At 45.3% G+C, this 15,910-nt stretch overlaps 1 protein-coding gene across 7 annotated transcripts in view; it reads left to right on the forward strand.

Annotated features, from left to right (window-relative positions):
• The window catches only part of AMPH (amphiphysin), a 199,642-nt gene extending 186,340 nt beyond the window's left edge, over positions 1 to 13,302 (forward strand). For all 7 annotated transcript variants that reach the window (XM_090050096.1, XM_090050097.1, XM_090050099.1 and 4 more), the window contains 2 exons: positions 34 to 135; positions 11,699 to 13,302. In XM_090050096.1, the coding sequence (XP_089906222.1) occupies positions 34 to 135; positions 11,699 to 11,806 (210 nt within the window). In that variant the 3' untranslated portion in view covers positions 11,807 to 13,302. The remainder of the gene's footprint in view (positions 1 to 33; positions 136 to 11,698) is intronic.
• The last annotated feature ends 2,608 nt before the right edge of the window (positions 13,303 to 15,910 follow it).

The raw sequence follows: 15,910 nt of genomic DNA on the forward strand, positions 1-15,910 counted from the left end.
TGATGCATGCATATATTGTATTCTTTCCTTCAGGTTGAAGCTTTACATGATTTTGAGGCAGCTAATAATGATGAGCTTAATTTAAAACGAGGAGACGTAGTACTAGTAATCTCTTCTGACACCACAGCTGACCAGGTAAAACTGAAGAACCTTTTCTTTGATTGATTTTTCCTTTGTTTGTGATATTTCCACTGCTCGTTTAAAATGTCAGTATTAATAAAAAATATTAGGAGATTGAAATAATCTTCCTATTTAATTATCCCCTGAAGTTAAAAGGCAACATGGAATATGACCTGTAGGGCTGTGCAAAATTTTGGCAGCCATTTCATTTCGGAGGTGTTTCAGCACCCAAAACACTGAATCTGAAACAGAACAGAAGGCTCTGAAACATCTCCATAATTAAACGAAACCATCCACAACATTTCAGAAATGTTTTGGAAAATTTCAGAGTTTCAGAGGCAGGCTTGCAGGAAAACAGAAACTCAGGAGAGGGAGGTGGGGGGAAGGACTGCTCTGATATTGACATCTGTAGCTGGCCAGTGTCTGCAGTCTGTCCTGCAATCCCAGTGCTCTGGGGGGAAGGACAGAAATAGCATATAAGGCTCCATATGAAGCCTTTCTGTCCCTTTTGTGAGCTGTCTCTGGAAGCAACAGTATATGAAAGGCACTGTGGCTGGCTGCAGTGACTGGTTTCAAGTCAGTCTCCTGCCAGTCTCTCTTTTTGGAAAGGATTGGACACAACTTTCCAATATATTACAGATACAAGATGTAGTAAGCAGATAGAAGAAGATATAGTAAATAAAAGATAAAGAAAATAAGCAGATAGAAGAAGATATAGTAAACACATAGATATAGTCAAAGAAGCAGATAGAAGAAGAAGATATAGTAAACACAAAGAAGATTGACTTTTATTAGTAGATGTTTTGGATGGGGAATCCAGAAAAAAGATGACAAAGCTGAGATGGAAATACAAAGCTCCCGAGCGAGGGACTAACAACCAAGGGATGAGGGAGAGAAGGGGAACGCGACTAGGTTACAAGCGATACAGTGTTAGCCAACTAAGTACTACACTTGATCTGAGCCTTCAAGAGGCTGAGTATTACACACACACATTTTCCAGCACAGCAAACATTATGAAGCATGCTGAAAAGGCAGGTGCCAGGTCTTCTGGCAGGGGAGCAAGAGTGGGCAGAGGAAGAGCTGTAAGTTCCACCCCCCCAAACTTAGATGCACCCTCTTCCCTGGTGGGCATGGGGCTTCTGCTGCTAGTGGCAGCAAAGAGGTGAGAGCAGTGTCTGCACCTGCCCCACCTCCAGTAACACCAGCAGTAATAATAATCCCAACAGCACCACCAGCATACCGGCATGACTGTCTCCTCCAGCCCAATTTCAGTTCCCAGCGTAGGCCTCCCAGTGCCAGAGGAGGAGATGGATATGGAACCAAGGGAGCTCAGTGCCATAGCCAGGGATATTCTGGGGAAGGAGCGGGAATCTGAGTTTGTGCTCCACACCCCTCAAAGTTCCCCTAGAGCCAGCTCTCCTTCTCCGGAATGCACTGTGGAGGAGGTTGTGGGGCAAGTGGCTCAGCTTCCCCTGTTGTTGTGACTTTTCCTGCTGAGGAAGGGGATAAGGCAGGATCCCCACCCACACCCTAGAAGCAAGGGGGTAGTGTAGTATGGGATCATTTTGAGGTGGCAGAAGATCCCAAGTATCCTATCTGCCTGCATTGCTGATGGAAGACCAGCCAGGGCAAGGACAAGAAACACTTTAGCCCCATGGGGCTGCTGATGCATACCAGGAGGCACCACCCCTTTCCCTTGCTCCTCCTCTGCCTGGCACCAGTGGGAGCATGCCCAAAGGGAAGTTCCTCTCTCACTCCAAAGTCCCCATCCCCCAGAAGCAGAGGCAGACCACCCTGGATCAGTGGGAGAAAGGCAGAAGGAAAGGGGGGCACATTCCCAAGGCAAGTGAGGTCACCCAGAGCATTGGGGGGGATGCTTGCTCTGGATGGACAGTACTTCTCCTTAGTTAAGCGGCCAGAGTTCAGGCAACTCATGGTGATCGTGACCGCATTGTACCACATGCCCGCATGCACCACCTTCAGCAGAACAGTGGTGCTCTTCCTATATGAGGCATCAGGGAGTATTGGAGGGGAGGTGCTGCACAAGACAGGTCTGCAGGTGGCCTTACACTTCACCTTGGACATATGGAGCTTCTGGAGTAGAGATCATGCCTACCTCTCCCTCACAGGGCACTGGTGTGATCAATCAGGCCATCAGTGGGCTCTCCTTCAAGGGGAGGTGATGGATGAGCCACATGGCAAGGGAGATAGATCATGGGGGCCATGAACTGCATGGTGTAGGCGTGGCTTGGGCAGGATGAGTTCACGTGTGGGTTCATGGTCACCAACAACGGGGCCAATATGTTCTAGGTGGTCTGTGATGCCAACTTTTTTGGCATCCACTGTATGGCACACAAGTTCCACCTCATAGTCAGGGATGCTTTGGAGGGGGACAGGGCTGCCAGTGATGGTGCCGTCACTACCATGACCAGCCAGCTCATTTCAAAATTCAGGAAGTTGGTGGGCTGCTTCTACCAGAGCATCAAGAGGAGCAAGATGCTGTGGGAGAAACAGGCAGAGCTGAGCATCCATGCAGGATGTGGAGACTCGGTGGAATTCCACATACCTGATGCTCGAAAGGCTGGTCGAGCAACAGAAGGCCATCCATGAGATGGTCTTGCTCAGGGAGATATGGATCAGTGGCCCCCTTAACAAAACAGAGTGGGGTACCATCTCCCAGATCTTGGTGGTCCTCAAGCCATTTCTTTGAGGCCACCAAAAGCCTGTTGGGGTCCAGAGACACCAGACCCCAGCATCAAGGAGGTAGCGCCGAGGCCTCGGTGGCTACCTACCTTGCCGAGGATGTGGAATCACTGCTCTGCAGCCCCTTGCCTACTGGGCAAGCTGCAGCCAGATGTGGCAGGGTCTGGCCGTGGTTGCACAGGAACAACTGTCCTGTCCACCGAAAAGTGTTCCAAGCAAGCGGGTGTTCAGCATTGCTGGGGATGTTGTGATACCCCACCTCTTCTCCTTGGATCCCAGTTTGGTGGAGCAGCTAGTGTTCCTCAAGGTTCCCCAACCTCGACATGCAGACGGAGTGAATGCCACCCTCCTCACTCTGCACCTATTTCCTTTTTTTATTTTTATTTTTAAACCATTTAATGCCCCATCCTTAGAGCTGGAGGTGGCACTCACTGTATCACCAGCCAGCAGGGGAAGAACATCTCCCTGCTGAGCTCCTGTTCCAGAATGAACTTGGATGTATGGGCTTGGGCTGTGGGTAAGGAAGAGGCCCCAGGTCCTGGGCATGACTAAAACTGCACCCTGTCAGGGTCAGGAGGCCTGGTGGGACTACCGGTGGCATGGCAGCCCACAAGAAATGCCAGGACCGCAAACCTCCTTGCTGAAAGGTGGGTAAAAGGCATCTTATAACCTCCAGCCAACACACGAGTGCACAGTCCTGGCTACAGAAAGCCCAGACCTGTAAGATCTTTGAGGCCTAAGGGGTTCCCCAAGCTCCATGTGCCTCCACACAACAGTGGAGTTGTGAGGTCCAGGTGAGCTTAACTGCTTGGGATGCCATCTGTGAGGCAAGGGCCACAGTGTTAGGGGAGGTATGAAGCTGTGGAATGGATGAATATCACTCCTAGAAATCGGGGCCTTAATGGGCGGCCTCCTGCCTGGGAAACATCTGAATCAGTTTTCCATCAAGGTGTGGCAGGAGAAAGAGGGGTGGGCAGTTGGCTCAGAAACAGGTGGGTGGGCTGGAATCTCTCCTGCTCTTCCTCGATGGAAAGAATAGTGAAGAAACCAGAGGCAGGCATGCAGTGCAGGCAAAAAAGCCAGTCAGTGAAAGGTAAATTGAGGTGTTAAGGGGTGAGGGACTAGCTGGGTGGGGGGAGTGGAGGTAAGTGGAATATAGTAGGTAAACATGGAGAGGTACCTGAGGAATCAGATGTTGGGCAGGTTATAGTGTGTCATAAATCCAATATCTATATTGAGTCCACAAGTGTCTGTATCTAGGAGGTTGATGAAGTGAAGTTCATAGGCTTATCTGTGAAAAGTGGTTTGTAAATTCCTTTTGAGGATCAGGCCTGAGAGATTGGAGACAGAGTGGCTTCCTCTCGAGAAATGTGACCACACAGGTAGTTGGGTTTTCTTGTCTGTAATAGATTGGATTAGTATGTTGGCAGGTTTTGTATTTCTTGTCATGGCATGGTCTGGATCCATTCATTGTGTGTTGGGCTATAGGAAGTTGGCTTCTGGTGATGAGGTTAGTGAGGTTCGGTGCTTGTTTGAATTTACAAACCACTTTTCACAGAGGAGCCTATGAATTTCACTTCAGCATCCTCCTAGATACAGAAACTCAAGGACTCAATATAGACATTAGATTTATGACACACTGTAACAGGAGCAGGCAATTATTTCAGGCGGAGGGCCACAGCAGCAAACTGCCCAGCACGGCAAGTGGGGGGGGGGGCCATAGCTGCTGCCGCAGTAGCACAGCCCCAACAGGTGAGCCCAGAGCCAGTTCAGGGCCAGGTTACAAGCTGGTGCTGAGTGCCCCTTGCCTGCCCTGTGGCTGGTGCCCCACACTGCAGCCACTCACAGCCTGCGTGGGACTGCCTGTGCCTGCTCAGGACAGCCCTGCATGGGCTGCGAGCGGCTACAGCAGGGAGTGGCAGCCATGGGTTGGGGGAGGGGTCGCTTTTTCCCGTGCTCCGCACCAGCTCCTTCCTTGCCCTCCCCACCCCTTACCTGAGCTTCCAGTGCCGGGGAAGCCACGTGGTCCCAGGCGGCAGGACTAGGCGGGCCCTGATGTTGTAGAAGCCCACCGAGGATTCCCCTGGGTCATTTTTGACAGATAAATTTTAATTTTCAAAATTTTTTTAGGGGCCCCATGGGCCAGATAGAATGGCCTCACAGGCCAGATCTGGCCCGCAAGCCGTATTTTTGCCCACCCCTGCACTATAATCTGCCTGACATATGACTCCCCAGGTACTTCTCCACTTTTACTTGCTACATCCCCATTCCCCTCCCTCCCTCCCTATCCTGTCTCTCATCCCTGATGCCTCAATTTACATTTTCACTGGCCTGCTTTCTTGCCTGCATTGAATGCCAGCCTCTGGCTTCTTCACTATTCATTCCATCCAGGAAGAGCACACACATATCAACTTGATGCTTCCCCAGCCTGACAAAGGTTTTTTAAACACGAAAGATTGGTAAGATATGTTTCTGCAACTATTCAGTGGTTCTATTAGAAGATATCAGAGAGACCCTCAACTGGTCCATGCTGGGACCAGCACCCAAAGTGGGGTCAAGGGGTCTGGGGCCCACTGCGAGGAATGCCCAGAGCAATAGGCTCGGTATTTTGACTGGCCGGAAGGCTGGGCCAGGGCCTAAAGGTGAGCCACAGAGGGGACCACAGCAGGAGAGGGTGAAGTGTGCAAGGCATGGGCTTCAGTGTTAGGGGAGGTATGGAGCTGCAGAATGGATGTCACCCCAAGACGCCTAAATTGGCAGCCACCTGCCTGGGAAACATCTGAATCAGTTTTCCATCAAGGCATGGCTGGAAAAAGAGGGGCAGGCAGTTGGCCCAGAAATAGTTGGGTGGGAAGAGATCTAACCAGCACTGGGAAGGCCCCCTGTTACAGGCTACCATCCCTGCTGCTTTGATCCTGCTGCAACTTCACACACACAGACACTCACACACACAGTTACACAAGCGTCATGAGTTTTGCTTTGAGCAGTTTAAGGTGCAGTTTCCCAGAAACCCCTGAACCCATCTCCTTGAAACCTAGCAGGTTTCATGGCCTTAGAAGGGGCTACCATACCTGCTGTTTTCATCCTGCTGCGCATTAACACGTACACGTGACATGAGTTTTGTTTTGAACAGTTTGAGGTGCAGTTTCACAAAAGTCCCTGCACCTTTCTTCTTGACACATGGCAGGCTTCATGCCCTCAAAATGGACTATCATCCCTGTAATTTTCACCCAAATCGGGCAAGAAATGACAAACTTATAGGCATTTTAAAGATTCCCCTTTATAGCCTATGGCTGAATCTCCAAAATGGCATTGAAACTCTGAAACAGATTCAGCCAAATCGAAATGGAACAGTGATCATTTTCAGGTCATTAGGGCCGTGCAAAACAGCTATGTCTCATTTTGATTTTGGATTCGGATGTTTCGGAGGACAGCAATTTCTAAAACACTGAAATGAATTGCTGTCCTCCGAAACATCTGAATCCAAAATCAAAATGAGACATAGCTGTTTCGCACGGCCCTAATGACCTGAAAATGATACTGATATACCATATTTACTCAAATCCATCATGGGGGGATTTTCCCCATTCCCCCACAGGGGTGCAGGTAGCAGGGAGGCAGGCACTGGAGGTGCAAATTTTGGGTGGGACAAGGGCCAGGGGGCATAGGCACAGAGGCGGGCGAGTGTTGGGGCGGGGCTGGGTTCAGGGGTCTGAATTCCTGCTCCCCCCCCATACCAACTGCTGCTTTCTGTGCTGCTTATTCCCTTGCCACTGCTCTTCCTACCACAGTGCTGGGAGGGACAAATTTAATATGACCCTCCAATATTGATATAGAAACCAATTATTGGGGGGTCATCTTAAATTCAAAGTCATCTCATATTTGGGTACATACAGTAGCATAAGCATGATTTCACTGACAGCATGGAATGTGATTATTTTAGAAGTCTTTGTTACTTTAAATTGTGATATTGCTTGCAAGATATACATACACAAAAGTATATACAGAAGAAAATATGGAAATACCATATTTTCTCAGACATGCATCTGGTGTTTGGAAGACCTAATTTAGAAAAAAGATTTTTCCAGGGACATGGCTGACTGTCTGTCATACAGTAAGCCTTCCTGGAAATAGAGTATCCAGGAAGTGAGGCATCACAGGAGACAGTCTGGGTTAGGCTGGAGGAACTTCCTGGTGTAACAGGGACACCTACAGGTTTGGCTCCAGACCCTTGCAAAGACTGTTAGTAAGCCTGTTACTTCTTTACTGTAAACAGTTCTTTATATAAGTTCATGTAAATAATAAAGGGTTGTATCCGCGCAACAAGCTTCATCAGAATGGCCGGTCTGTCCAACTTGTGAATGCCGTGGGGCTGCAGGACCCCCCAGTCACACACTGCGCAGGCCACACACAACCTAGGCAAGTGCCATGTGGGCCACCTGCTGCACTGTGCTAACCTTCCCTTGCCACACCACATAGGCTGCTGAAGTGCCCTGTGAGGCCTCCCCAAGCCATGAGCATCCTCTGCCACCTCCCCCTTGCAGACATGCCATGTGGCCCCTCTCCACACCACATGGACCCACAACACAGCCCCTCTCCTTCCCTCCCTGTGCTGCACAGACATGCTATAGCATGCCCCCCCACAATCATGGTGAGCAACTCCCACTGCTCTCCATCAGCAAAGATGCTGCACAAGGTCCCTAGTCTCCCCCCTCCCCCGCCAAGTCCTCCAGCCATGGGCTCTCGGCCCTGTGGGCCAAGCCGCTTCACTTTAGGAGTAGGGGTTGGGGCAGGTACCAGAAACTTAAGGAGGGAGGGGGAGCCTCGGGACTCAAGGGTCAGAGCAAAGGAGGGAGCAGCAGGAGTCTAGGGGCTGCATGTTAACTCCTTGAGGCCTGTATGTGCCTCTGGGACACCAGCCCTGTACTACAGATGCCTGCAGCACCTCACTCTAAGCCAGCTCAGTGGCTCTTCAATCAAAAACTACTGCCACACCAGTGACTGTGAGAAAGTTAACACTGGGCTCCACCCCTGCTCTTGAAAGCTGCCTTGGCAGCCGCAAGTCAGTGTCTGCCTTCTCTGTTTTACCTGCCTCTATTCTAGTGAAGAAAACTCAGCTTCCCTGTTTAAGACATGCACCCCAATTTTGGAGGACTGATTTTTGAGGGAAAGGGTGGTATGTGTGAAAATGTTTTAACTCCTTAGGTCACTGTAACATCTCGTTTTAATGTTACAGCAAAATTGATTACACAGTAATCTGCTGTTAAGACTTTTTATGTATGGATTTGAACAGATCAATACAAATTAGCTCACAGAGAGCACTGAGGCTGCTTACAGATTGTGCAAGTCTAAAACCAAGTTGTACAGAAGTGTTTATGTGAGTGTGATAAGCCTGTAAGTCTCCTCTCTGGAGAGCTATGTGTCCCACAATACAAATTCTGGAAGCACAGTTAAACCCTGCTGGCTCTGCAGCTAATGCCCAGAAACATCCACTGGAGTTTTGTCTACATAAGCCATAGAGGACAAGGCCCAAAAAGGGTTTATCTTGTTGATAAAAGATTGTATTCTGTAGGCTGAGAGTTTACGGAGGCGCACAAAGGGATTTTCTGATTCATGGACTCACTAAAGCCATTTGCAATAATGAAATAAAATTGTTTCTCCTCCTTTGGTAAGGGAAGATATAGAGAGTGTCTCTGTTTTTGGAAACCATCTACTTGTCATTTCTTGCCCTGATCCTGCAACATTAATTGATCACTCTCCAAGACACCTCAGGAAATAAAGCAACACTTCTGAGGGCGTGTGTTTGAAATATTGGGACCTTTTTTGAAAACACCGTTGGCTATCAGGTGCTCTGTAACTCTGTAACAGTAGAAGAAGAACTAGTGATTAGGGGGGTGTGAACCAGGCTGCATTCGATTCAGATTTGGATTTGGCCCGAATCAGGGGACAGTGATTTGATTTGTTGATTCAGATCACTGTCCTGATTTGATTCGGCCAAATCCGAATCTGAAGATTCAGTGCTGATTTGGAGAATCAGTGATTTGGCCATAGACACAGCTTTAAATGTTTTTTCTACATACCTTGAGGTACCAGGCACGGCTCATGAACGATGGTGGAGCGGATTGAGCATCCCACAGGAGTGCAGGGGGGAGGGGGGAGCTGTGCTTCCCCGGCTCAGCAATCAGCCACAGGGGGACCCCGGGTGCCCCCACCTCAGACCCAGGAGGTACCAGTCGCCAAGCCAGGGGGTGGGTGCGAGGGTCCCCTGTGCACTCCACAGCAGACCCAGAAGTGCTTCTGGTCCACTTCCGGGTCCACTGCCGTACTCCTGTGGGATGCTCCACCTGCCCCAGCATCTCAGCCTTCACAAACTGCCTGGTACCTTGAGGTATGTAGAAAAAACATTTAAAGCTGTGTCTATGTCCGAATCATCAAATGTCTCTGAAACTCTCCAAATGGATTTGGAGCGTTTCAATTTGATTCAGAGAGATTAAAGGGTCTCCTGATTCGATTTGGATTTGGAGATTCAGCTGCTGAATCGGGCCAAATCTCCGCTGAATCAAATCGGTGACCGAAGGTTTGCATAGCCCTACTAGGGATTTCAACTTATCTCTGGCTTTTGTATAGGGAGCAGAGTAATGTTCATGCTTTTTTATATTTCTAGCATACTGTTTCAGGTATTTATTCAGTGTGACCCTACATTCTTATGCAACTACATTCCATTACCCCTTTTTGTGGTAAGCAATTATTTAATTGACAGAGTTCAACTGATTTCAATGACATTACTTACAGAATAAGACACTACTCATTATAGAGATAAGAGAATCAGACTTGTAATTTTAACTCTGTTGTCTTGGCATGTTATGTGTTAAATATAATATGAGTTATGTCTTGATTAACCTAAAAGATATATTCTTGTCTTGCTGTACATAGCAATAGAGTAAAATTCAGTAGCAATAATTGGACAAAATTAGATTTAGTGATTGATAATATATGTAGATAGACAGATATGGTATAAGAAGTATCATATCTATGATTAAAGAATATATATATAGATATGTATGTATATCTCTAAAACTATTCTGTTAATATCTTTATTATTCAGTGTACATTCACCCTTCATGTTTAGCATCACCATTAAACTTAATCTTTTTGTCCTCTACTAGGGTACTTTCTAGTATTATACTGAGTCTTTTTATCTCAGTTATTCTTTTTCCTCTTTCAAAATTGTCCTGTCTAAAGCCATATTTCTTTTATATTTGGTAGCATCAATTCATATTTCCAGATCATATCACACAAAACATTTTGTCTTGTTTTGATCCTGGTTGCTTTACTTTTTCTAATAGAGTTGTGCTGAACTGATTATTGGTTGAGACTGAGTATTGTCATCACAGATTTCTAGCCAGATCTGCCTTCTGCTCAGGAGGGTGTCATTTACCACTGCCCCTTCTGTCTCAGATGTATCATGTGATTTAAAAATATTTTCCTAGTTAAATGTCCCCCGGTTTATATCAGTGCCAGTCTAAAAATGCTGTCAGCCTAACCAGCTTCAGTGGTACTTAATACTCAATAGAGAGCCACTTCATCGCTGAATGGAGTTTCAAGGAATAATCATGGTTTGACATTATGACTTTGTGCTGTGTGGCAAAGTATGATCAAGACCACTCCTTATACATCCTGATAACATAATCAGCATTAATACATTCAAATGACCAGCAAAAAATGCTTGCACCTGCGGAGCAGACATTTGACAATCTGTAGTCTGACCTGGGTACCACGGTTTAACACAGAGCTGTGGTTACATATTCTAAGTGCTTAGAAGTACATGACTGATTATCTCCTTTTTCCCACGTCTGACATTTATTCTTCTCCTAGAAGAACAGAAGTAGAGGGTCAAAGAAATCAGTGTCTCAGGTCTCTTGCCCCTCGTTGTTTCTTCTATCACATTTTAGAGCAGCGTTTCAAAAGACCCTGCAGACGACCAAGGGGCTCCGTGATCCATTGATCAGGGTTTTATTGTACTGCTTTGGTCACAATACAGAATTAAAAAAATATAAAAGAGTAGAGGTATTCATCAGTTAAATCTACAGGAAACCCTCACTATTTGCGGGTTCAGCATTCATGGTTTCAAATATTCGCAAATGCCAAACCCACATCTTAAATACACTTAAAGGAGCTTCTTGGGAACCCGCGCTTGCCACTGTTGGGCTCCTACCGCCGGACCCCTGCTGTCACCAGCGCAGCTGTGGCCCCCCCCAGCCGCCGGGGGCACTGCGTTCATGATCGCAGACGGTGTTCATAAACACAGTGCCTTATTCGCGGATTTCGCCATTCGCAGGGGATATGAGAATGTACCCCCTGCGAATGGCGAGGGTCGCCTGCATGTTTTTTGTGGCTCATCAAGGCTTTTGGATTCAGAGGTTTCTTCTTACTTAAACTAATAATAAAGCCCTTGTAACCAGTAACCAAAAACACAGGATCAGAGTGAAAGATACATAGTAAAAGGTGAGATTTTAAAAAGGAAACTGTTTTCCTCAGTACTGTTGCTAAAAGTATCCACCTTCTCTCAACTCCTCTATGCCACATGAGGAGATCAGTATTCCTTGAAATAAATGATGTGAGTTTTCAAAGGGCCTCAACACATTCTCCAATTATGCAGCAATAACATCTGGCCTACATATAATTGTGGTTTTTATTGCTTACGCATTTTTCACTGCAATTGGGTATTAAACTGCTAAGTATCATAAAATGTTCTTGAAGTTGTGTCCATAAAATTTCACACCAACACAAATGATTTTTTTTTTCTGTGCAAAATCAGCTATAAATCTCTTGAAGTACTTGAAAACTGAGAAACTGAGAATCTTTTTCTTTGCAGGAGGCTGGCTGGCTGACAGGCATTAAAGAATCTGACTGGCTTCAGTGCAAAGATGCAAGTACCTACAAGGGACTGTTCCCAGAGAACTTCACCCACCGCCTGGAGTAGTTCTCATCTCAGGCATAAGAGTGTTGTAGGAAGCTCGGCCAGTAGGTTTTAACCTCTGTGAAACACAGGAGCCCACTTTAGTAGTTATTCTGTTAATGGTTTACAGACTGGTGCCAGACAAATGTTGGTGAAACATATCAAACAAGCATGAATGCAAACAGTTAAGCTAGCAACTTCTGAAGCAGTACATGAAAAAAAAATTAAAAAGAAATGTCCTTATTTGTTCACATGTACGTGGCAACAGGTTTGTTTGTGCTTTGTCGGAGCTATGGTGAATCCTGTATTTGATCCTTTCCCATGAAATCTGAAATTAGCCTCCTCAATACCAGAACCTTAACTTCTCTGCACTAAGTGTATTGTATTGAGTTGCACTGCAGAAAATTTTATTAGTAATCCTGTAGTACTGAGGTCAAACTATTATAAGTTTCATGTGTTTAAAATAAATAAACTGCTGCAAAGTTTTTCGATATTCTTTTCAAACATAGGGCCTTGTTACACGTTTATTTTGGGGCAGCTCCTAGACCTCTTAACCCCTGGATTATCTGCACGTTAACACCTTTAAGTGGCTTAAAGCACTGACACTGTGGCTCAAAGTTACACCATTCCAGGACAGGATGATCTCTTGATCCGCATAACCCAGCTCCTGTTCTGTTAAGGTGTGCTCACTCCCCACAGAGGTGTTGCTTAAGTTAAAGTTGTGACTTCCTTCATTTTTCTGTCCTTGTGTGACAAGGTATTTATCAGAGTTTGCAGATTTTGTTGCAATCTGACAGGGCCACGCCATGAGCACTTCTGCTGTGGCCTCAAACTTGCGATCTTTAGGCTGTCAGCTGTGCACTGAAGTTGCGACTTCAAGCTAGCACTAAGCCAATCAACATTTGTGCAGCTCACAGTGTAGCATGTAACAAGGCCCATATATACACACACATACACACACACACACATACACACATGCATATATGTGTATATATAAATGCATACAAATATATATGCATTTACATGTTATCCTTCATTGTAGTTCTTTGACTCTGTAGTATCATCGAGACATGCATTGATCTTACTCTGTCTGGCATTACAGTAAATAGTTTTGTTCCAAAACAAAACTAGCTGCTCCATTGCCAAAACATTATACAGTATCTGTGTTTGTAATGTGCAATTTTCATTCTGAGATGATGAACAACAGTTAAAAAGATCATGTTCAAAGCTGCTAACCTATTGGGATGGCATGGCTCAGTCTCCTCTTTTTTTCAGCTGCACTAGTTAGAGATGAGATAGTCTGGAGGAAGTGGTTAAAATGCTGATCTCTAATTTTGTATTTAATTGGCTGCATAATAAAAACAAAACTAATATCTGAAAAGAAATAAACACACTATATTTTCACCACATGTATTTATGCAGCATACCTTCACAGATCCTTTTAAAATAAGATATATTATGTATACTGTATCAAAAAGTCATCTGTAACTATTATGTTTTTCAGTGTTGTGTCATTCAAAATAAACCTTTGATCCAAAAAAAATGTTTCGTGAGTATTGTCTTTGAAGTTTGGTTAAATTTAAGTTAATATAACCCCAGTGATGATGATCTGTTGTGCTCCAACATAACAGATCCCCAAACCTGCATCCTTTTTCCTTTTTTAAAGCATGACAAGAACTCCTAATGGTAGGAATCCCATTGCCCAGTCTCTCATACCTGCTCTTCCAAAGAAGGTGTCTTCCAGAACTCTAATCAGCAGCCAAGTGACCACGGGCAGCGAAGGAGTTTACGTGAATTTGGTTGCCACATGACTATAATTCACTGGCTCTTATTTCCTTCTTTGCATGCTTTGACCATTTGTTTTGCTTTGAATCCTAGTCTTTAAAAGGACATTTTCATAAAGCAGCCCCCCTTGTATTGGTTGGTACACTGGGCCTTGAAGTATTCTGTATTTTCTTAGAGTTTGAGTCCTTTTCTTTCACAGTTGGTCCTATGTGCTTCAGTCCTAGGGTGCTGTATTTTGCAGCCCCGTGCTCTGTTGACAGACTTCAGTTGGTGTCACTGATGTTTGTGGCTTCTTGGGGCTTGGGACTTTTTCTGATTTTTGTATATAGAAACCTAATAGTTTCAGAAGTGGACTGAATACAGCCATGTTGCTCAGACAGGCTCAGCCTTGTGGTTTCCTGCGATATTTGTTGACAGTTAGCACAAGCAGTCAGGTTCTAAGGAGATCACAAGGAAGCTCTTCCAGTTTTTTCTTGTGACTTTGATAAGCTGGAAGGCTTTGGTCCAGTGTTAAGACTCTCATCTAGGAAATAACCTTCCACTCTTTTCGGTCCTAAGATCTGCTTCCTTAAGTCTGAGGTGGTTAGTGAGATGCAGGAATTCATTGCTGGTATATGCTACAACTCTGATGTTCTCAGTGCCTCAGTCCACTACTTTATTGGGACTTGAGACCTACAATTCTTTAATTTATCATGTCAGCATTAAAATAAATCTGCACCAAAGGAAGAACTCCAGTTCTCAGATAGAAAAAATGTCATCATCTAATACCAACTAATTGAAGCCACTAGCTGCTGTAAGCTCAGTTGCATCACGGTGATAAACCACAAGAGGAAAAAAGATATAGGCCCTAGGCAGATGTTACACTTAAGATACAAGTAACAAATTAATCATGTCTTAAAGTGTTAAACTGTTCAGGGGATTCATGGCACAATAAAACAGGATGTCAGCTACAAAGTTATTAAAAAAAATATGTGTAATCATGTTGTGGCTAATTTTCATCCCATCTTAAATTGAATGTGTGGCAGAGTCCCAGAGCCCAGGAGTGGTTCTGGTCAGCTGATCATGTGCAGAATTGGCATCACACCAAGGTTTCACCTCTGGGGCCTTCCCAATCTGTCATAGAGTGGCTGGGACTGTAGCGGGATTACAGCATCAGCACAGTCTCTGCCAGCCAATGATCAGATGACCAGGACTTCCTCTGTGCTCAGGGTTCAGAGAGGTCCAAATCTGGAGGTGGTCGAGTGGTTTCAGCACTTAGAAGACAGTTGCAGCAGCAAGCAGGTGGAGACTTGATAGGATACTGAAGCAAAGGAAGTGGGAAATAAAAAGGATATTCTGCACTGGCTTTTTATTGAACACAGAAGGGGAAATCATGGCTGTACTGAAGTTGATGGCAAAACTATTATAGACTTGAATAGAGACAGGGTTTTAAGCAGGGTATTCTGCTATTCGGAGCCTTCCTCAGGATTTGCCACATTTACCTAAGACAACGCCTCTTTCAGCAACCATGACCTGTGAAAGCCACATCTCACCAGCACAATTAAATGTTCAGCGATCAGGTTGGTGCATGTAGGGAGACAACTTTCACATGAGACAGGAACTGGACCTAGATCATGGAGCTCTTTCCTGCAAGAAAAAGGGAACTCTGCTTAGACCTAAATGAAGCCGGCATCTTGAGCACACCTTTCCCCACACCAAGCACTCCAACAGTTCTCTCTCACTCATCCCAACCCCCCTCCAAATTAGCTTAATTAACATAGAATTCAATTTGCTGCATCCTTGAAATACTCTGGATATATCCCATGATTCTAGGTGTTAAAGACCCTCAGCTTCCTAGACAGGAGCAAAGGGTTTGTTAAGGATGTATTCTCAGAGAATGGTTCAGCATCTCTACTGAGAGCCCACAATATGTAAGTATATTGGCCAGTATCATGGCTATAGCTTACAGTGAATTCACAAAGTATCTTACTGCCCACTGGGAGGACCATCAAAGATGTACTGGTCAAGTCCACTCCCCTAATAATTCATTCAGAGACCTCAATTTCAGCCTAATTTTGATACTGTACAGAACCTATTCTGGTCCTGTTTCATAACCACTCATGCATGTACATGTCTTTTGTCACTTTCTTGCAGTTTTTGCCTAATAACATTTACTTAGCAACATTTTAACACTGTTGAATAACTATTTCCATTTAGCACAAGTAGTGCTTCCATCTGCCTTCTGAAGGTGCTACTAAATTTCTGTTCATCACCTTTCCAAGGGCTCCTCATTTTGCAGCTACTGTAATACCTCTCACCCTGTAACATTTAATGCTAATAAACTAGTGTACATGAGTTAAATAT

This window comes from Crocodylus siamensis, chromosome 5, assembly GCF_052110815.1.
Source record: "Crocodylus siamensis isolate JL-2025a chromosome 5, ASM5211081v1, whole genome shotgun sequence".
Lineage (NCBI taxonomy): Eukaryota > Metazoa > Chordata > Crocodylia > Crocodylidae > Crocodylus > Crocodylus siamensis.